Source organism: Lates calcarifer, linkage group LG17 (genome assembly GCF_001640805.2).
Source record: "Lates calcarifer isolate ASB-BC8 linkage group LG17, TLL_Latcal_v3, whole genome shotgun sequence".
Lineage (NCBI taxonomy): Eukaryota > Metazoa > Chordata > Actinopteri > Centropomidae > Lates > Lates calcarifer.
Genome location: NC_066849.1, coordinates 6124864 through 6148536, shown reverse-complemented (window position 1 = coordinate 6148536; position 23673 = coordinate 6124864). Strand labels below are relative to the sequence as shown.

The 23673-nt window shown below is 42.0% G+C and overlaps 2 protein-coding genes across 2 annotated transcripts in view; one reads left to right on the top strand and one right to left on the bottom strand.

Moving 5' to 3' along the window:
* scfd2 (sec1 family domain containing 2) overlaps nt 1-16888 on the top strand; it is an 86479-nt gene extending 69591 nt beyond the window's left edge. The window contains 5 exon segments of the mRNA XM_018670196.2: nt 2467-2582; nt 2584-2613; nt 7894-8028; nt 12319-12438; nt 16539-16888. Coding sequence (XP_018525712.1) covers nt 2467-2582; nt 2584-2613; nt 7894-8028; nt 12319-12438; nt 16539-16631 — 494 coding nt within the window. The 3' untranslated portion in view covers nt 16632-16888.
* Nucleotides 16889-17952: 1064 nt separating this feature from the next.
* rasl11b (RAS-like, family 11, member B) lies at nt 17953-20165 on the bottom strand. Its single transcript, XM_051077277.1, is given in 5 exon segments — nt 17953-19220; nt 19700-19767; nt 19871-19927; nt 20052-20135; nt 20138-20165. Coding segments are annotated over 5 exon segments (783 nt in total). The 3' UTR covers nt 17953-18674.
* Nucleotides 20166-23673: the final 3508 nt, after the last annotated feature.

Here is a 23673-nt window from a genome sequence, read left to right as displayed (position 1 = left end):
TGTGCTAAATTTGATATCGTCTATAGGATAAGAGAGAGGAACTAACAGAGAACAAATAACAGAGATTAAGGCATGACAAAGTCAAGCTGTTCATTGTGTGTTATCTAACTGTGCTGACATTGATGTATTCTTCAGCATATATAATGTGCCAAATAAAATGAGGCAGTATTTATGCAGGTCAGTTTACAGCCTTGTGAAAGTCTTATCTTGTCATTTAAGGCTGAGGGGGAAGAGTTAGGAGTGACTGCCTTTACAATTCATCATTTCATAATATGTTACAGGCAAAGTCAGTTTATCAGTGTGCATGTAGGGCTATTTTTACCACACGTCCTGTGAATTTTAGATCTTATCTTTAAAATGCTCACATATATGTCTGTCTTGCTTTCATTCCATAGTAGGGCTGTATATTATGTGCGCTTATACTGTCCGATGTTATAATCCTGAAATAAGAGCTTTAATTGAGTTTCCAAGGGTCTGATGGTTACCCTGTGGTGACAGAAGTTATGCATAACCTTTTGAGTCCAGCCTAATTAGTCCAATCAAAGTTGGAGTGCCCGGCAATTCTAACTACTTTTCAGTGAGAAAAGGGCATTCATGCAGTATTCTGTGTAACTGAGTGTTGGAGATGTTATAGTTTATTATATTCAATCTTGTACAGTCTATAGTGTATGAAGACTGGACTTAGACATCATATATTTTGTTTTTTTATAGTTTTTCTAAATCAGTTTTTAAGAAATGGACAAAAGCAGCTCATCTTTGCATCTGCATTTTACAATATATTTGAACTATGCTGCTTTGGATTCCCATTAAATTTTGCATAGACATTCAGGCTTCCCTGAGGATAACGGTTACTGACTATGGTGATCCTCTGACTTTTCCTCTTACACCACCAAGTTCATATTTATCTTTAGTCTTGATTTTAAGTGAAATACTTCAGAATTTAATAATAAACATGATAACCTGGCCACCTCCATTAAACCTAGTTATTTTTATTCTATTTTAACTTTTGATTATTATGTTAATAAGGTAGTTCAGCTCTGTTTTTATCAGCTTCACATTGTTTAAAAAATCTGGTCATCATATTGTCATTGTCTGTTTTGGAGAAAGTTATTTGTGCTTTCTTATTTAGAGATCATTAGTTTAAGTCTCTCTCTTCATCATCCTCAAAGACAAAGCCTGCTCATGCCTTTAACTTATACAAAATGTTGCATTATCATTGTGACCATCCTAGCATGCCGATGTTAGCATTTAGCTTAAATCCTCACTGTGCTTACAGTCAGTGCAGCCTCTTCATGTTTATAAATAAGTTATGTGATTCTGGTATAAAACATCCAACGCAAACAATAGTTGTGTTTATTGTTGTTCATGGTGTCCTACAAACAGTTAAATGCATAAAGCTATAGTATTCTCTATACTAGTTATATCACTGTTATATCACTCTGTGATATACATCACCCTGAGATGGAAAAAGCAGGAAGTGGCTCCTGCCAGTTTGATCTTCTTATCCCAGCACCTAGTTCACAGTTCCTGACTGAGAGGAAGTACAAGCTTAAAGCTCCAGTCAATGAAAGTCTTTCATAAGTTGAGCATATGGTTGAGAATATGGGACTGTTGCTTTAAGATACACATGTGCATTATTGCTGTGTAAAAATCACCCTCTTATGTAAATTTGCTGTTTTTGCACCATTAATGGCAGAGTCATCAGTGTTCTCCTTGTTAGTTGCGAGCCTCTCAGACCCTGCTGTGCTGATACAGTTTTTAGGTTTACATCTTCTATAACACAGCTGACCCTCTAGTTAACAGAAGGCAACCGCATTCCTGAGCAGTGTGAAGGAGAAGTGCATGTGCCAGACGACCTACGTTGCCATCAGCACTGTAAACTGCCGGTTTGGCTCCCATCCTCTATCCTCCTTCATGCTCTCTCTGTCCTCTTAAATCCTTTCTGTTTACCTCTGTTATGCACTTTTTCTGGCATCCCCACACCCACCTCTTTCTGTCATGGCCTCTCTCTTTTTATCTTATGCTCTGTCATTTCAGGTTTATTTCACCGCAAGTCTTTGCTTCCCTGCTCAGTTCTTCAGAGCGGAGGGAACGTTAGCTTTTGATTACACAGCAGTGTTTCTGCTGGAATAAAGGTTCTCTTGTCCTCTCGCTCCCATGCTTTTACCTTGATAATTGGTTTCAGTACACACCCAGCTGAGAAAATTACCCACAGAAAGCAACACACTACATCTTACAGCTGGATTTGTCCATGATTAGCCTTCCTCTCAGGCCAGTTTTGAAAGAACATATGCTGTGTCTTATTTAATGTGAACCTACTCTACAAACTATTGTCATTATAGTGATGCGTTTTCACAAACACTAATAACTGTTATGGTTTTCCTTTGTTACGTCACACTCTCTACATTCATGTATGGCTTTAGAACTATTTTCTCATTGTGTGTTTCTATATTTGTGTGTTGTCAGGCTGCACAAACCCAGAGGAGCTGACGACAGAACGAGCCCATTCTGCGGTGGAGGACATGTTCGAAACCCTCCAAGGTTTGAGCCACACCAGAGATCACCTCAAGCAGCTGCGCTCCTGTCTACACTGCCAGCGATGGAGTTCACCAGGTCAGAGACGCAAACAGACACACACTGGCGACATCAAAACACACACACTTTTTGTTGCAGCTCCCTTTTAGCGGACTAAAGGAACATGTGTATCCTTTGATCTCTTCAGTCATTACAGTCACACACACATCAGCTGCGATTCACCATCACAGCCTTAACAACACATCAGTATTCCTGGAGCAAAAGTGAACAGATGCAGAATATTTAGTTGAAATTGTGCATTACTCACAAGTGTTTTCTCTTGACTTTACTTATCTATTTTTTATTCTCTTACTGTGGCAGCAACACAGGCACAGATGTAACGGATGACCTCTGACCTTTGTTGCATTTGTCCCCCTTCCAGTTTGCGTCACACAGCACAGAGGAGGAGCTCACTGTGAGAGCCTCTTCATAACCTATCTGTGTCTTAGAGCTTATGTAACTAAGAAAGGCCTCTCTGTGTGCATCTGAGAGCTTTGTCCTCATGAAAAGGCCCTTACCTTTTCTTAAAGACAGTCAACAGTGACAGCTCCACAGCCACTGTCCTTCACTCCAATTGGGCAGCCTTTACCAAAGACTTACAGGGCAGGAGTATAAAGGTTAGTCGAAGAAAGTTCAAGCAGTTTTTCTTTTGAGGTCGGAATAATTTTCTACATGGATGTAAATAAAAGAAACAGACAATGGAGTGCATAACTTATACAATCATAAAGTCATGAGGTACAAAGCCCTATTTTCATTAGAGGAGTTGGAGCTTTAGAGATTTAGGAGCATTTCATCTATTTCCATCCTATTTTAGCTATTTATATTAAATTTTGTATTCAGCTATGATCTTTAAAGGAAAGTCTGCCATTGTGGGAGATGAGTTAATTCACTTTTTTTGCTGAAAGTTAGATAAGAAGACCAATATTACTCTTATGACTGTATGCTGAAAATGAAGGTACAGCTAGCAGCCAGCCAACTTCCTGGAGTCTCTGCTGGTTGCTGGGGAAACTGGTCACAACCAAGAAATAGTCAGGGACACAACCCCCCATAAAATAGTGTATGTTGTTTTTACACTTACATTTTTGTGCTAAGCTAACTGGCTGCAGGCTGTAACTTCATGCAGACATGGCAAGTGGTTTCAGTCTTCTCATCTAACTCTTGGCAGGAAGAAGAAATAAGCATTTTTATAGAAAAGTCAAACTGCTACCTTAACGCTGTGCAGCTACGAGATTATAAATGCAGTCTGAGTACATTAGAGGGAGAGTTTTTTTCCCTAATCATCAAAAAATTTAAATCCTGCTAATGATTTTTCATTAACCACATCTTCGTCTCGGTACAGCAGAATGAAAACAGATGTCTTCTTTGTCAAAATGTGCCTGTGACTGTACGGGTGCGTGCGCATGCATGTGAGCATCATTGTGTTTCTATTAGGACAGAACCGTCTGTTCCTGCTGGGTTATGAGAATGATTTCATATGAAAGGAGAACAGCATGATGTCTGCCTGCCACTGACTGTGCTTGACAAACATCAGAAATCCATCAGCTTTGCTCAGCACACGTCCCCTCCACCACTGAAGCCAATACCTGTCGGTCAAGATGTCTCCCTCTAACTGAGGGTTTTCTCTGAAGTGCAGGGCTCTCCGCCCCTGGGTTCAGGCTAAGTGAGAGGTTTTGACATGGGTCAGAACCTCTTGTTCCTCTGTTTTTTTTTTTGTTTGTTTTTTTTTTTTTTACATAGAATTTGCTGATTTTGTTCTCACAAGACCTGACAATAAGACTCTATGGTTGGTTAATGGGATCATATGTTTGCATGTTTGTGGGTACCAAACATGTTCAGTGGTATGGGTACCACTGAACACTGTACATTAATGGATTATACTGACAACAGCAAATTAACATATGTGCTATATAATGGCTATATGGGGGTGGCACGGTGCTGCAGTGGTTAGCACTGTCACCTCACAGCTAGAATGTCCCAGGTTCAAGCCCCTGCTCACCCGGAGCTTTTCTGTGTGGAGTCCCTGTGCCTGTCTGGGTACTCCGTCTTCCTCCCACAGTCCAAACACATGCAGGTTAATGTTGACTCTAAATTGCCCATAGGTGTGAATGTGAGTGTGAATGGGTGTCTGTCTATATGTGTTGGTCCTGCGATAGACTGGCAATCCGTACAGGGTTGTACTACCCCCCCCCCCCCCCCGAGCCTTACAGATAAGCGGTATAGATAATGGATGGATGGATGGAACATGGCTATGTGTTTATTTGACATATAAATGAGAATATCAAAGGGCTGCTGTTGGCCCCAGTCATATAGAGTCACATAGAGCTGTGCATAGAGCTGTGCACATTTCCATTGCACGTGTCATGCTGTGAGCAACTGAACATTGCAGAATTTCCTGGAAAAAAATACATCAATGAAATCTGAGTGATGGAGCCTGTAACAGCTGGAGTGTACTGACCCTGCCAGTGGGGAGAGGCTTGATTTCTTGCTTGTGTGAGAAACACATAATGATGGCAGTTTTATTGCAGCGAGCCTTCGCACAATTCTTTTGACTTGTAAAGATGAGCAACAAGACAAGGGGAGAGTTGTGTAACCAGTCAAAAGCCATAGTAACAAGAAAATGATTCATTCTAGCCCACACTGACAGACTCAAGTGAGTAAACACACCTATGGCCAAACGTTTCTTACCAAGGTGAAGCTGAATAGATGTTTCAAGGAGGAGGGTACTGACAGTGTTTATTTGTGTTATATAAGAACTTTTCTCTTCCCACATCAACATGGCCTCTGAAGACATCGACCACTGCCACCACAGCTGAACTGTAAATACTACTAAAGGGTCAGTTCACCCAAAGTACAAAAAAAAGTTGTAATCTACCCTCATAGTCTTGTGCTGTACATGTCATTTAAATCTCATAAATATCTAACTGTATAAAGGGGATAGTTTGACTTAGACAATATAAACCATTATCAGATTTTCTGTACCCCCAAACAGCAGTATCAGTATCAGCCTCAAAAATCCAGCAATAGTCAGGCTGTTGTTGTGTCATGTAGCTGTGCTGATAGTTTTGGTTTTGTTCAGCCAGGCTTTGAGATATCATCTCTGAGGTTTTTTATTTAGTGGTGAATAGAAATTCATTTCTAGAGCTTACACCATTGAAACATTATATTTCATGAAGAAATTCAACATAAACAGTGTCACAGTTATTGTGCTGAAGCCACAGAACACGCTGTCATCAGTTTTCATTACAGCTACTCTCTACTAAAGACACAGAAGAACTTTTGACGTGTCTTTTGTGGCCTGCTTGGTTAGATACCACCAGAGGTAAGTGAGAAAATATGTTTTTATATTTGGGTGAACTAACAAAAAACCACTGCAGTACACATGCTGATTAAAATTTAGCACATTGGTTTTAAGGGATTTAAATGAGATGCACAGTACATTTTAATTATATTTTTGACTGGATTATTTTCCAGTACATTCCAGTCTTTTCTGCTCTCCACTCCGTGTGTGTTTTTGATGTTGATGTTGTGTTGTTTTGGAATGTTCATCCACCTCTACACCAAGAAAACCTGTGGGGGAAACTGATACTCGCGTGTGAGTGTATTTGTGTGTGTGTGTGTGTGTTTGTGTGTGCAGAGGAATATTTCAGCACAGGCATTATCATATGACTAATTCTAATATTGTTTTTATCATGTGGGTGTTAGTGGTGGTGATTTAATGGGATTGCTTTTAGCTTTTTGGAAAACAGATGAAAATGGAGTGTGCGTGACTGTGGGTTGGATTTGTCGTTTATGCCTATGATGCTGTTGCTTGTGTGTGTGCAGTGCATGTTACTTAGCCAGAGGTGAATCATTAATGTGTTTACTCCCCACTCAGTTTATGCAGGCTGACCCATGCAGCAAAGTCATGTTGGTGGAGGTAAATGTTAGTGTATACAATTTGTGATTTACGCAACCTGGACAGCAGGATTTCCCTTAATTTGACTGCTCCTCAGGGACTGGAGGAGTGGGAGGCGGGGGTGTCTTCTGTTAAGATACACTAAGAATATACACTGAGAGGATACCTGTGGGCAGAAGCACATGAATGCATTAGTATTTGGACAACATTGTGTGTGTGTGTGTGTGTGGTGGGGAGGGGGGGGTATGTGTATTTAACGCTTGAATAAACAGTTTGGTAGATGTGGTCAACATCCAAAGGAAAAGTTTTGTGTCTTACCCCACTCACATTTTGACATGTAGCCTTGATGTGTTTCAGACTCACGTAGAATGAGGAAAGCTGTCCATTGCTGCAGTACTGGAAGATATTCAGCCTGCCTATTTTGAGGCTTCTGCTATTCAGAGTACTTAAATAAAGGCCTGCCAAGTCTTATCTGAGTCTTTATTGTTCTCGGAGACAGCAGAATTCACTCCCTTAAAAAAAATCAGTCTTAAATTCTTGATCCACTGGCTTTGAGGGCTATAAATGGTACATTCTGTCCTGGGTAGCTGGGCAGAAAAAGCTGACTCCCTGTTGCTGTTATAGAGTTTTTTTTTCATGAATCAACTTTAGAATATTAAAAGGCATTTATGAGGCTTTAGTTGAAATTCTGCAGTTCAGCTCTTCAAGGACATCAACATTTCATTGAAACTCCTGCTTTTCTCTGTCAATCTAAGAGGAATCAGACTGTTTTTCATCAGCACATACACACACATGACTGCCCTTCAGCATTCAAAAGTGTTTTTCTCAAATGTCAAAACTGTCTAACCATCTCCAATGGCCAGGCAAAACACAATGTATGCTAGTTGTTGACAAGTTTTAAAAATGATTACAGCATAGTGGTAGTTTGGATTATGCTGTTTGTATCATTTGGAGAAAGAGTTGTTCAGAAATCCTGACAGATCTTTCCCAGCCTGGACAGTGTTGATTCTGGATTTGATTTATCCCCTTAAATACCTGATATTGATTGAGCAAGTGCTATTTTTAGCCACGTCCAGCAGTGCAGATTTTTTTTGTCCTGATTGCAGCACTGTTCAAACTGCTCTTCCTGAAGTGACTCAGAAGTCAGTGGCCTGTTTGGTGGAGCAGAGCTGTTAATAACACCACTGTCTCTCACACCCACAGCCACTCACATAAACATGCAGAGGCTAAAAGGAGGGCACTCTATGGAAAACACTCAGACAACAACAGCTCTTCATTATCCATATACAGATTTTTTTAAATGTAGAATTACACACTTAATGCATCTCTATATATGGAAATAAAACAGTGTTGTCAGTGCAGGTATTTTGGGAATCAGCCAATCATTATGTTCAAGTGCGTTGTGTGGTGTTTGTGTTTTGCAGGCGACCTATCGTCCTTTCCTCCGACAGATCCTGGAGGAAGTCTTCCACCCTGACAGACTCGAATGTCCCGACATTGAGCACATGTCCGGAGGTCTCACAGACCTGCTCAAGACCGGCTTCAGTATGTTCATGAAGGTCAGACATTACTCAAATGCCCATACACAATCAAATACTCTTATCTCTACCTTTGCAATCTTCCCACTGTGGACAGTGAGGTGCCTTCCCTTGCTGATTAAACTTGACCTGATTTTACAATTTTCTGAAACAGCTCCCCATTCTGCACATTTTCAGTGTCTAGCAGGCCAGTTACACCAGCACTATGTAACATGTATTTACCCGCCACTTTTATCCTTAACCAGAATTCTACCCATAGACACACAGATGTTTATATTTGATGTACAACCCTTCGTACAGTGATTGAACCCAGATCAAAAGCCTTAACGTTTCACTCTGTCTGTATTCTATCAATCACTGCAGATGTAATTGCAAAAGTTGTCAGGTAACATATTAACTGATTTTGCCATTAGGACAATACATGGACCATTTGCACAAGGACCACACTTTACAGAACAGACACATCTCTCCTCATGGAGTCACCAGCTGCCTCTTTTTTCCTCTAATTTGCAGAGCACAATGTGCTTCACTAAATGGGCCTAACATGCCCCTCCGCCCCAAAAAAGATCTCACCCCACTTTGTCCTTCACACCACCCAACTAGTAAGAGTCTATAGAGCAGTGAAAATGTGATCCCTCACTGTTTTTCCACCTTTGACCACTGCAAACTGCAGGCATCCAGCCAAGAATCATGGCAGCTGTAAACTGAACCCTACAGTCAGGACCAAGGGCTTTTTCATCTGTGCCACCCAGTTAACCCAAAAAGAGGACAATTCTTCAGCTCAACATCAGGGTATATAACTAGAGAAGGTAAACATTTTTGAGGAAATTGTAGGTGTGCTTGCACCCTGACTCCTTCGCTGGCCCTTTTGTGTCCGCCAAACACTTTATTGCTCCTTCATTCACCCTCTGATGCAGAATTGCTAAATGGTTGCATGTTTGTTGTTGGTTTGAAGAGTTTTGTCTTGGCCCAAGAAATCCAGAGAAAAGAGAGAGAATTATTGAAGACAAAGCAGTAATCAGACATATACAGATACATTTTACTACTGATCATATGAACCTTTGATCAAACTTATTAGATTATTGAAAATAAAACACATGTAAACCTTACACCACAGTCACAGATTTCAAAGAATCCCATTTATTTTGAAGGCAAAACATAATCCTCAGATGACACCAGCTCCACTATGTGGTCTTTGAACAAAAGGAACAGAAACACTGGAAGTGAAACTAATACTGCTGGTGGCCAGACAGCAGTCTATCCTGGTATTTACATAACAAAAACCACCTTAATGCCATATTAATCCATTTTAACCCAAATTTCACCTTTTAAAACCATACAGTTGGATTTGCAGAGAATGGAAATTTGGCAGTAATTTCACACCACTTGGTGTTTATAGCATGCTTGATTGAATGATCAATTAGTTTGTTCTTTCAACCATTAATTTAGTTACATATTCATTCTGATAAAGTTGGGAGTGTTTCAGGGAGAAAAAAAAAACATCAGAATTGTTGGGTTGTACTAAAATTTTAGCCAAGGGGTTTTCTGCAACAGACGTGTAGTTTCAGGCTTGTGGGTAATGTATATCCACCACAGAGCAGATCACTGTCCACAGTCTTATTATCCCACATCTGGGCCTGCTTAAACTGATGATTACCCAGGGGGAGGAATTAGTCTGGTTGTGTAACCATGGCCTGGATTTACACAAATTAAGAAACTTGGCCCACAAACCACCAACTCAGACAGACTAAACCTATAAACCTGAACTTGGAGCATTCTATAGTGCACACCCTTTGTGCAATAAAACACCCCAATAAAAGTTCTATTTTTAACCACAGGACTTACACATACTCCAGAGTTTATATAATTAAAACACTGGACCTCAGTCTGGATCATGGCCTACTGAAGGGTTGTGCACTCTTGCTTAAACTGTCATCTTTAAGTGTTGGTAACCAAAGTGTGTGTGTGTCTGGTGTGCCATGTTTAGCCTTTGTTTAGACAGAGTCCCAGCTGCACAGGAGATCTGGCTCCTGCTCCTTCAGAAGTTAACTCAGTCACAGTTCCTCAGTCCACCAGCAAATACATCTTTAAAGTTTTAAAGTCAAAGGATTTCTCTTAATTATGGAGCACAATTTGCCATTCGCTTATTAGCACCACAGAAATTAACAGTGTCACATCTTGCTTTGTAACTTACTTTAAGAGCAGTAATGCATTGTTTGACAATGACAGTGATTTCCAACATCAGGAAATCAGGAGAACAGGATCCACTGACCTGCATACAACTTCAAGATATGTGAGCAACACTGGTAACATACCAGTTCCGTTACAAACTTCAAAATCTGTTTGAGAAATCAGCTGTGATGTATCCTATAGGTGACCACAGCTCTGCTCCAAGTGGGTCACGAGAATGTGGGTCAACTTTGTTCAAGCAAGAAAAAAAAAAACATTTTCTTTGGAATGTTGTGGATTTCTGGATCAGTGCCTTTATTTTCACGTACCACTTTCTTCTTCCTGGTGAGTAGCAGTGCTACAACTTTACAGAACTGTTAGCGAATCACTGCGGGATCTGTCAGTCATGTGACCCTCGTCTTGCACGTCCATTGACTGTACTGGCTTTTAGGCTCTATTCCTTATAGCCATGGCTGTATTAAAAAAGCTGAATATGGTGCCTCCACCCAGCCTTGCTACCAGTCTATCCCAGTGGACACTTGTGGTATTGCAACCAAAAAATCCCATGTGACCTAAAAACCTGCAGACCACTGTTATAAAAGAGATGTCTGTAAAACTGTCGGCAGGGTTCTTCTAAGTGCAATCGAATATACAGTTCATTTTAAATCCATTACGTTTTTATATTTGTTAAATGCACATTGCTGAAGCAAACATGAAAGCTAGGACACTTCTTGCTTGCACAAGCAATTTTCATTCAAGTGACTAGGGCACTATTTTTGAGTTCCATAATATGTAACTCACTCCACAGAGGGGTGGATGCAAGCATTACACAGAATATTGTAATGTTCTCTGTGCAGTGAAGTACTGGTGTGGTTGAAACTCAGCTTGAAAACAACTACAGCTTTTGTATCACCCCATTCTTTTCATCAGCTTACATGTTATGTTGTCAAAATAGTTTTAGTGGCTGAATCATCCCAAAGTGAGTGTACCTGCTACTGTGATGCTTTAGTTAGTTGTTGTTAGTTTTAAGCCTTCATTTGCACTCTCTTGCTACAGTGTTTTTCATTTTTATGGAATAAAATAAAAAGGCAAGCGCAGTCATTGGGTCAGTGTGTGGACCATGGTATAGAGGGTGTCTGGTCTAAAACATCAAGGAATCTTAGTGAGCTGCATTTCTGACAAACCCTGTGGATGTATTTCATCATCAGACCATACAATTATGCTTTCTCCTCCTCACTTGGCAGCACATTTCAGCTCACACCTCGTCACCACACACCTCCCACTAGCCTCCCCCTCTCCATCTAACCCATGGCTGTACACATGGCTCAGGCACTCGTAGCTGCAGTGAGACAGGAGGTGGATCTATCAGCACATGGAGCCAGTGATGTCTCTGATGTCTTGTAATAAGTGCAGCCAAGTCCAAATTTTACATGATTTTATAGATTAGCACACTAGAAAGCATTTGTTCACACATATTTATCAAGAAACACACGTTGAATCACCCGTGACACGCTCCGTCTCAGCCTGCTGGTGCTTCACGTGTACAGCCACTCTCACCTCAGGTCCGCCCCCCGCAGCTCTGATTGCTCGGTTAGCATTCACAGGCTGCAGATGTGCCCTGGCTGCAGTTCACCAACCGATAGCACCAAGCCATTATTCTCCCACAGCCAGTCATAGACAGAAGCACCAGACTTTAACCCTGCCCCGTTTGTTTGTTTGTTTGTTTGTTTGTTTGTTGTTTTTTTTTGCTGCACCAGCAAATGTCTGAATCTATGTGAACTTCCTGACACAGGTGATGTGTTTGTTTGTGTCTACATGTGTTGTATGAGGGTGTGTGTCTGCTTACACATCCACGTGTTTGCCGTCATAACACCAGGGTGAGAAGACATCATCTGCTGAGTCGACCTATGTCCTGCTAGAGTCCACTCTCATCAGTATCACCACAAAATCACAGGTGTCTAGCTGAGCAGTGACTCAGCAACAAGACACAGGGAGCCACAGATAATAATATGGAAATGATTAAGTGTTCCCTGGACAAAGTGGGTTGTTTATCACAGACTGTTCTATTATAGGAAACAGTATCAACACCTCAGATGGCCTAAAAATGCACTGACCAATCACAATGTCCCGTCTGAACCGCAGGTGAGTCGTCCACATCCCAGCGACAACCCTCTGCTCTTCCTTTTCCTGGTTGGTGGCGTCACACCCTCAGAGCTTCGTCTCATCAAAGAAATGGTCACCACACACAAACCAGGGACCCAGGTGAGTAGGCACAAGTCGGGTGTCTTTTACCACCAGGTGACTAATCGATGTCTATTTCTGCATAATCATGGTCGCTGCCCGCGGCTTTTTTCTGCACAAGTCAGTTTTTTCGTCGGGCGACGCCAGACCCCATTTACTGGGGCACATGCCCCTGTTTCTACTCAAACATGTAGCAAGATTATTGACCCCAAATAGAAGCTATAGCCCACCTGTGTCAGTGCGCGACACTGAGCGCAGTTTGAGGTCTGGTAACAGACACAATAACAGCAGAGTTTCGCGGGCCGCGAATGCATCAGAGCACAGGAGCGGAAGAGCCGCAGAGGAGACAGGTTGACAACCCGCCAGGTTGAGTGCATGCGTTACAAGTCTGTAAAATCAAAGATGGACAGACGCTCAGACTACAACATCAGCTTTATGCCTAGCAACGCCCCTGCCCACAGGGCTCCATACTTTAACTCAGACAGCACCTCAGCTCTGTTTCAGTTGTCACCATAGCTCACTCCTTAAATGCAAATAATAAATCCTGCCAATCTTAAACACAAGGTTCATCTCAGAAACTAACACTCTAATAGATCAGATGAAGTCTTTTCGATCTTGGATCATGGATGTAAACTGTGTAAGTAAAAGGTCTGTGAGGATGGTGTAATGGAAGAAAAGCAATTTTACCTCATCTATCTAAGACTTGACTGTACATCCCCCTGATCAAATCTCATGAACAAGACAGGCTGTAGTGCTTAAAGCATTTAGTAGTACGCTGTCTTTAACTGAGTCATGTCATATTAAAATGGTGGCTTTTACATTAAATTGTAATGCAGCTTAGTGTGCTAAAATAATTTTGTGTTTTAAATGTGATTGCTGTTCTCAGCTGTGAGAGGCAGTAGTGTGATGTAACTAAGCACTCATACCTGACTAATGCATTTAAAAGAGATTTCTATATCATTAATGGACAGATTAAAAGGATCAAAATCAATGCAGCATCTTTTTTATTCCATGCATTCTTCTTACCACATTACCCACAGTGCAACTCTGTATTCAGTCAAGATTTGGATGTGTTGTGCTAGTAGCAGGTAATGTTGCTATTAGGTCTGGTTAAATCACTTCTTACTAATTCTGCACCCCAAGATTTTTTTTCTTTTTCACATTTGTAGTCTTCAGTCCCAACCAGCACTGACTCAAGTGACACATGACACATGAGGAAATCTATCAGATTTCATGAAGCGTCCTCTGGAGACAACTAAGACTTTAAACAACTTCTTCGTTCCCCTTTAAGTGCAGTTTTGAGCGACTTTACTTGAGTATGAAATACCAGTATTAAATAAATATCATATGCAGATATTTTGATTTTTACTTCACTTGCTCCTCAACAGAATTCAGCCTTGATATGCAAAACATATGATAAGCTTATAAAATATTCTACATTTTAATAGATTCAACTACCAATGAGTATGTTAAAAAAAACTTTAACTTTCAACTTTAATATTTGTTCTGCCTCAACTTTAAAATGCTGTTTACAGATTAATGCATTATAAATTATTATAATATACAATAATATAATTTGGACCGGGACCAGTCTGCCTGCACAATGACTTTTAATTTTGTGACTTTAAGTACATTTTGCAATGATAGTTCTGTACTTTGTGGAGGGATATTTGAACATTTGAATCACTTTTATTGTAATGGAATATTTTCATACTGTGGTTTTGTTACTTTTACTTAATTTCTATCACCATTGACTGAGGGCAACTGGAACTGAAACAGATGCAAATAAATAAAGGCAGAAACATTGTCCTAATCATGTCATTTACCTTACAGGTGAATACATAGTTATGTATCAGTTAAAAACATTGTAGACACAGATTATATGTGCATGAATCATCACCATCCACTTGAAAAACCTGTGTTATTCTGTCGCAAAGGTCCTGTACGAAGCTACAAGTTGCAGCTGATGACTCATGTTCCTTTAGAAACGCAAAACTGCAAAAACTTAACCTTGTAAAGAGATCATCACAATACACAATCAGCAAGAAAAATTAAAACAGAGTGTACAGAATATAAATGCAATTGAACTGAACTGAGTCACCTCTTTGAAAGATCATGAAATAATCAAATAGTCAGAGATAAAACATAGAAGATCTAGAAGACATGGCACATTTAGGGGACGTTTTGAGAGCACATGTACAAACTGTCCACCCTCAGACAGATTTCAGTCTGGGCCTGGCAAAGAGTGAACAAACGCAAACAATGACCTACAAACACAGGTGGTTCAGATCAGGTGTAGAGGTGAGGCCGTCATCTGATCTTCACACGTAACCACACACATGAGATGCCGTGTCTGCCTGCCTGTGTGTGCCGATTGCAAATACAGTCCACAGCGACCTGTAAAACATGCAGATGAATGCGTCTTGAGTGCGAGTAGGGAGATCAGGTTGGGTAATGTGGCTTTGTCTTAATAAAAGGCTTTGAGAAGGTGGCCAGAGGCAATGAAAGGCCTGGGGGGAGGATCAAAGTCCACCATCTGTAATCAGGAAAGCTGAATAAAGACAAGCTTATATAATAACCTGGCCCACACACACACACACACACACACACACACTGACCTCAGGATACACACTCTAACCTTAGCTTACACATGCACAACATACTGTGGATGAGCCAGTGTGAGGACCAGATATTCATGAGTTCCACTGAAAACAAACTGCAGCGTTTTGGTCTTGCACTTGGACAAAATCCCTCTGAAATAGACTCACTCTGCCACTAAAAACAGGTCAGTTGCCAGTTCTAGTTGCTGACCCAGAGTTAAAGCAACAATGCTGCAGAAAAACAGACCTCCCCCGTTATACAACATAAGAGGGCTGCGTTACTAATTCTGACTAAAAAAGCACCAAGAGAGTGTATATCTCAGCCAACACTGTATAATCCTCTATAATTCATCATTTCTAAACACAAAATGTTCTTTCATCTGCATCTGAACCCAGACCTACACCCAAATAAACACTTGGGATAAATTGTATGCTGTTGTTTCATTCACAGAAAGTGCAGCAGTTAATGAAAGAAAGACATTTTGAAAATTTGTGTATCCACACTGAAAGTCATTCACTTGTTCCGCGGGCAGTTGCCTCAGAGCTGTCTTTTGAGTGTCAGACCCTCACCCCCCACAGATTTCACAGGTGGATGTAAAACATTAGTACCAGCAGTTTGCTTCTTTGCACAGCTTGAATTCCCAGTGGTTACAATGAATTAGTAAGCCCTTTTCAGACATGCACCTCTTACCTCATGTCTGAATAAGCACCTAAGTTACATTTACTTAGTTGTACTGTAGTAAAATAAAGAAACATAACAGTCTCAACAACTACTTCACCAGGCTGGGCCTGGTAACATTTCACCATCTCTTCAGTAACACAGTACAAAGTTAAGGATCCAACAGGTTAACTGTAAATTAACCTGTTGGTTATATGTGACTGTCAGAGCGAAAGGACTGAAACCAGTGTATGCAGATTTACTGTATGCATCCATCTTGATGTTTGTGCACAACCACACTTAAAAAATAGATCACAAAATATTGAAAAAATAAATTAAGTTTTAAAATCCATCACTGATATAGGCTGTGAGGAAGCTTGTCACTTAATATCATTCTTTTTTCTCTTTTTTTTGACTTTTTAAATTAAAGCCATAACAAACTTTTACACCAGTGACTAAATGCCAAAAAGCACAATTTTAACAGAAAAATGAAGCCTCTAATGTTACATATGCTCTGTTTGAAAAGGGATTATTAGCAACCAGTTTCTCTCAGTTGTTCCAACACGACATCTGTCTGATTCTTATCACATCCTCTAAGTGAGGATATATTTTGGTTTGAATATCACCAACCAAAAAGAGATAGCACGCCACCTAAAAAAAAAGTAAAACATCAAAAATAAACAGGATCCAAAACATAACCTCCTTGGCGGGACGTAATAACCGAGAAAATAAACCAGCTCCTGTGCAGCTTGTTGATTGCCAATTTGCACATTATTCACCCTCACATTCACATCTGTTTCATTTCTAACCGTCGAGTTAACACGCTCCTTGAACCTTAATGTGTGTGTTCTGCTCCACTCTAGGTGCTGGTTCTGGCCACCAGATTGCTGAGGCCGACAGATATCCCTGAGCTGCTCTTCACTACCCAAAGATTGGCTCCTGATATCGGTGTCTAAAAGGGCTGTCACGTGGAAACACACGCACGCACATGTGGACAGACACATGCACCACACACAAGGACTGTAAATGGAAATCAAGAAGATGATAAGCAGATGCAACATTCCTTTTCTGTGTATGTCAGTTGTCTGATTGGATTCGGGCTGAAAAGTGTAAAGTAATTATTATATAAGCAGATATTGGATTCAAAACAACAGTATGTTTAAGGTACTGCTCCCATCAAATCAACAATAAAATATATTACTTTTTCAGCTCACACATGTTTTGGTTTGTTTGCATTGACAGAAAATCAGGCTGAGTTGTTGGCTGCGTTAAAAGTATTCCTCTGTTCACACCTTCATTACAAGTGGAGGTGTGAACAGAGGAAGGCCTGCTGCTGTGGCGGCGAGAGAGAATACACACTCTCTGTTAGTGTCCACCCTTACCTCGCCTCATCATATGGTTGCAAATAAGAGCAGAATGATTAACAAGTCGTTTCACACTGTCGGCTATGAGTCTGCTCACACCTAGAGCTCACCCAAAACCCTCCTGCCCCCCCCCACCCCACCCCCACCCTCCATACTCTATTCTTTCCATCATGAATCACATCCATGAGGGCTCAGTAATTTCACCCACCTACGCACCTGCATTGATTCTGAATAACAAGACTCTCCCACATTTTGTCAAATGCACAGAGACGGGGAATGCAGTAATCCAGTAAATCCTGTGGTGCACTGGCCTGCCCCAGAGATCAGAACAGGATATTCAGGATTCATTAATTCGATTTGGAATTGTAAATAAACACATTTCCAACTTACACACAGGCAAGTTTTATTGGAAAAGCACTTGATATTATTCTGTCCTTACGCTTTGGGAGCTTGCAATTCTCAGAAGACTCCCTAATAAAACAAGGTCATCTCTGAGAAAACTAACATGAACTTTTGCAGCACTTTCAGCTCAGGGTTTTCAACAGCTTTTTTTTTTCATCAAAATGATTTTTTGAGGTCAAGGACAGCACCAGTTTTCAGCTTTAGACCGATCTCAAGATGTAAGAAGTGGCTGCACAGTCATGCCTCTATTGTCTTCAGTGCTATTCATTGCTGCTGTTACCAAAGAACTGCTTTATTCATGGGTCAGACTACCTTTTTCTGAGTGCGTCATCTCCCTCACAGCACGAATGATATTTGTCACAGTCTTGTGGAGCCAAGGAAATATCAAAAAAAACTTTTGATATGTGCAGCCTGTACCTGCTGCAGTTAATACAAAAATAGATACATGTACCCTCGGAGTGCTTGTTTCTGCATATTATGTGAAGTGATAAATGAAAAAGCAGAGACAGAATCAAATTCATCATCATTTTATTGTGAACAAACAGTGAATTTGTAACAAATAAATAACTATAGGCCCTTTGGACTATTCCTTTTCATAAAGTGCATCTGTGATAACAACTGCCACATGCTACATACTGTGTCTGCTGCCCCACTACGCCCACCCCACTTCTACTCATCACTCTTATGCACAAGGATGCTTCTGCAAAAAATACACTGCAGATATTGAAAAAAGAGATAGAGTACACACATACACACACACACACACACACACAAATACACAGCCGCACAGAGCCCTGGCTCAAGTGGCTGGTATAATAATACCAGCATTTAGCCGTGTTGTGTAGTGGCAGTCTCTGAATTCAAAATTGCCACAATGGGCAGCACAGCTAAAAATAAGCAGTCCTTCAGAGCTGCTGTTGCCAGCAGAGCTTGAGTTACAGTTACAGATTTTCTCTGCAGCCTCACACAGCTGCCTTTGTGTCCTCTGTAGTCTTGAACCTCCTCACACATGATATCTGTCAGCACAGACACCTGCTCACTCAGAGGTCATTACCTCTGTAAAGATTCATCTGCCTCCCACTTTACAGAACCCACCACTGCTCATCTCACTCTTCAACCAGACTGGAACAGGACTTGGAGAAGCATGAATCTTCTGTCCTCTTTCTCCTCCACCTTCAATGCTTGCTTTCTTTCTTTCTGTGGTCACTCTCAACCACTTTCAACTTCTAATCCTCACACTGAGGTAACAGTCCTGACTTTTGCGGACAGCGCTTGCTTGAACCGCCTCTTCAGGTCTTGCATGTTGGGAGATTTCGGCCTGGGGATGAGGGGCGAGCGCCTCTTCTCCGTGGCGGTGCTGGCAGAGCTGCTTGAGGAGTTGGGGGCAGGGGGCGGCTGCTTGGCCAGCTGGCAGCACAGCCTGTGGAAGGCCCCATGCACCTGGCTGTAGTCCTCACTGGCAGATACCTCGTAGAAAGAGCAGCCCAGTGTTCCTGCCAGCAGGGGGCCCTGCTGGGAGTCAACCCGCCTCAGGTGCAGCAGGTCCGCCTTGTTGGCCAGCAGGATCACAGGGGGTACGCTGGCGCCGCCGGCACGTGCAACCAGCTGGTGCAGCTGTTCGATCAGGTCGAAGCTGCGCCGGTCTGTCACTGAGTACACCAGCACCACAGCGTCCGCCCACTGGATGGAGCAGGTCACATGGTCTGGTAGACTGATGCCGTTATCTGTCATCTATGAGGCAAAGAAAGAGGGAGACTGATTAAAAGACAGCCCAGCACCCTTTTTTCCAAACTCAGACCAGATTAAACGTTCCTGGCTTTATGCAACTGATGTCTTGTAATGACTGGAATGCGACTGAGGCAGACAAGAGCTATAGGGTTACTCCTCCAGAACAGAGAGGTGTGCGTGATTGAGGAGTCTGGATCAGGATCAGAGTATCATTTACCCTGGCCTCAGACATCCATTAGCCTAAATGGGAGATTAAACAGCCAGACTGAGGGGCTCTCCTTCATGGGAAAAAATATACGCACACACTCATCTTCTGTGTTGGACTTATGCCCAGTCAAAAGAGGTTTAGATGATCCTAACAGTCAGACAGTGAATTAGATTATATTATCTTTGTATTGGATTAACCACAGCTTTTAAACAGATTTCCATGTGTTAACCCCCTGTCAGCTCTGCTACCTTACACAGGGAAAATAAACTGATGTGTCCAGTTTTGTCTTAGAAGGGGGGGGGGGGGGTCCTCACCTCAGCACCGGGGTGTCCTGAACCTGGATGGTCACTTGCTCTCCGTCCACTTGGACTTCTCTAGAGTAGAGATTACCTGCACACACACACGGGTAAACATTAGCCATTGAACTATTTCACCGTTTTAAAATTAAATTTAGCATGTTTATCCTCAAACATCATATCGCACAGAAACTCACCAGCATTTCTCTCGTAGTCTCCGATGAAGCGTCTTGTTAGGAATCTCACCACGAGCGCTGAAATGAAGAAAAGCGAAAACAAAATATTAGATTTATGACAGAATGTGAGACAAAATAAATCCCTTTAGGACTAAACCGTGAGTAACTACTTGTGACACCAGGGTTTTACTGATTTTCTTACCTGTTTTCCCCACTCCGCTGCCTCCTATCACAGCTATTTTAATGACCCGGTTGGGGACCGGGTACTCAGGTGCTGGATACTCGCGATGGTCGTCATGTTCTGGATAAGACGCATTTTCTCCGTGTGTCAGTCCGTCCGGAAAAAAAGCAAATTAAAGACAACACTAATATCTTTTCCAAATCTTTAAAAGTTCGCGGACAAAGCCTTCGGATAAATTGGCTGAAGTTAATCCTGTTTTATTCCCAAATTGGTTCCGAAGCAAAGAGTCGACACTGTTGTTTGAAACCTGACACACAAACTGCGTACTGACTGACTGCTACTGCCGGAAAGCGCACGCGGTTTTTATAGCCCCCGAGCTGTGGTCTCATCTGATTGGGCGCTGGTGACACCCCCTCCCTTCCTCGTGCGCCCCCCGCCTACACGTGGATACACAAGCGAGAAATGCTCCTGCAACAGGTGGGACCTCTAGCTGGGTGTCCGGACAAAACACGCTTTCATTAGGTGAGAAGAGGGAAAATGGCGGATTCTTGCTATAGTGGCTTGACTGTTGTCAGAGAAAGATGCTGTGACAAAAACAAATACAAAATGAAAAGACAGAAACTATTATTCTCTGGTGAAATAAACAACAAATGCCCTGTCTATACATGTTCAATTGTCATTTTGACATAAACACCCTCAAAATTAAACTCATCACTGTCATTTATGTTGGATACTTAAGTTTATATGTGTAATTGTGTGGGATGTGGATGAATCCTGTTCCTGGTGTTGTGTTGCAGCCAGAGACCTGTTCAGACATGCCCCTAAACTTGTGAATCTTCCACACAGGGGGTGATGTTGTACAAATACCCCCACCACCAGCACACACACACAATCTTGTTCCACTATGCCCGTAGGGACACTCATTAACATAATGCATTCCCTAGCCTCTTACCCTAACCTTAACCATCACAGCTAAATGCCTACCTATAACCATCACCCTAGCCCTAACCTTAAACCAATAGTACCCTGAACCTTAAAACTAAGTCTTAACCCTCAAAAAGCAGTCTCTGCCCCACAAGTCACCATAGGTTAGTGTGCATTCAGGTTAAAGTCTCCATTGGGATATGAAAAAAAGGCCACACACACACACACACACACACACACACACATACACCACACTCACGGGTACCCATGATAGGATTCATGCTGTGGATGTGAGATCAACCCTCAACATCCAGAAATAACTTACTTTTTCAAATAGTTATCCATGAACAACAACAAAGCTGTACAATAGTGCAGGTAGGGAGTACTGCAGGAGACATCTGTTTACCTTTTCACGTGACAAATTGCTTGATCAGCTGCTCTCTGCTGTGATTTAACCTGTATCATCTCTTTGTCCCACTTTCCTTTGCCTCCTCTGTCACTCCCCCTCCCTCCCTCTCCCTCTCCCCATCTTTCATTTGTGCTCATGTGCTCTGAGGTATTTTGGCAACCGGTCCTTCTGTGATTACGGTCTGGTATGTATTTTTGATAAGAGTGCTGATGACAGGCGGCTGCGCTGAAATATGAAATTAGTACCCAAGATTCGTGAGCAGACACGGTTGCTAGGTGTGTAGCCTAGACACACACACACAGCTGCCTCTAACCACATCACAGCCGACATGGTAAACTCACCCCCAGGAGCAGTTTCAGCACAACATTGTTTTCTTTGCTAGTGGTGGGTTGTATTGTACATACTTGCATCTGATGATATGTTTGCTGGATTCTCTGTGGTTGAGATTTCCTTCACAAATTAAGCTCAAGCCCCTGCCTTTTTAAATGAATGATGTGAGCGAGGTGTCACCGGTTTTGTAATCCAAGCCCCGCTGCAGCATATTTGTAACACAGAAAAGATAAAAGGGATCAGAGTCATCCCCTCCTCTGGCAACCAGGCGAGAAGGCTAATGATGACAGATAAAGGGAGGATGCTTGTGGAGGTGTTTTTCGCCCTGTTATCCTAATGAAGGGCCAGGATTAACTCATTTGATACATAAGAAGCCCAGATGTGATGAATGACTCAAACTAAAATCAAAACAGGTTGTCTAATGCTGCATTTAAAGTGATTGTGACAGGTGGAGTGTAACAGCATTTGTCTGAAAACAATGTGTGTGTGGTGATGATACATTTCACACTGCAGCACAGTAACTCCAATAAACTCCACTGTCTGATTAGTCGTGCCTTTAGGTCGTGTTGCCTTTACTTTCCCTGAGGGAGGGCTGGAGGTAAATTAAAATACCTTTGACAATTACAGGTACAACAGAGCAAAGCAAGGCCTGACTTGGGATCAGAGTGGTCACTCACACAGAGGTGACAATAGATGGTTAGGGGAGGGTAAAACAGGGGGTAATCCTTCAGCTGGGGTGTGGACAATTGCCAGGGAGGATTCAGGGGTATTCAGTGCAAACAGAGGAATGTCGAGTTAATTGGGGGTCGGCGGTGGGGACGAGGGGCAGGTGAAATCTGCAGGAGGAGGAGGAGGAGGAGGAGAAGGATGTCCTTGTTGACACAGAAGTGAGGGCTGATATTCCGAGGTGGTCCCGCACCTTTTACAGTGGAGCTGAGAGGAGGCATACAGCCATCACTTGCCCCAGGCCTGATTCCACAAAGGGCAGTCATTTGGATATCAGAGAAACCAGGACAGTTTAGAGGCTTCCCCCGGGGCAAAACTTCATGAGCCATGGTCATATGTTTATCAGTATCATGATAGATGCTTATCATCCCCATTGCCTTTAATCATTGTTTGTAAAGGTGTTTATTAGGAGCCATTTGTTTTTACTCTGGGCTCTGTTCTTAGATTTTTGTAGTTACTTCAAAGCTGTGGCATGCAACTAAAAAAACTTAAGCTTAAGCTCGATAGTTCAAACTTGGAATCTCCTGACAGGCACATAGAGGTTTTAAATGCTGGCACTTCCATATTTTTATTTGCAAATGAAGCTTCAGTAATCCAATACAATGCCTTGTTGTTCACTCCTTCTATTTTCTTGCAGGATTTGACTGCAGATGCACAAGATCAGCTGTGAAAGCAGATCTATTCACACATCTTTTCATAGATCTCTCACTTATTTGTTTATATCTACAAGTACATTTGCATTTCCAATGACCAATGGAAATTGTATTGGCCTGCTGGCACAAGCAGCTCTTGGCCCACACAAAGGGAGAGAGGTTGTTTTTTCTTATTGAAATGTGAACCTTGCAACATGTTCAAGCATTTGCATACCTCTGAATGTCAACAGTAGTAGTACTAGGGGGATGGCAGTGGTGGTTTCTTTTTGAGGGGGGTAATGTGCGCTATGGCACTGAATGACAATAGTCTCAACCACTACACCACTCCTCCTCCTCCTCCTCCTCCTCCTCAAGGAATGCCAGCTCTAAGCCTCTATATTGAAGTTAGCCAGTTAGCCATAGCTGACTTCTCAACAAAAATGATGGAAAATATTTAAATCTCGACTCTCCATCTCTCATTCATGCTCCCCCCATCCCCCTGTTTACATTCCACAGCTGATCTCTGGCGTAACATTAGGTAATTGGTTTCCATTTTCATTTCTGAGGACCAACAAGCACATGCCGGTCCCCAAACTGTTTATGTGTGCCATCGCGTATAGCT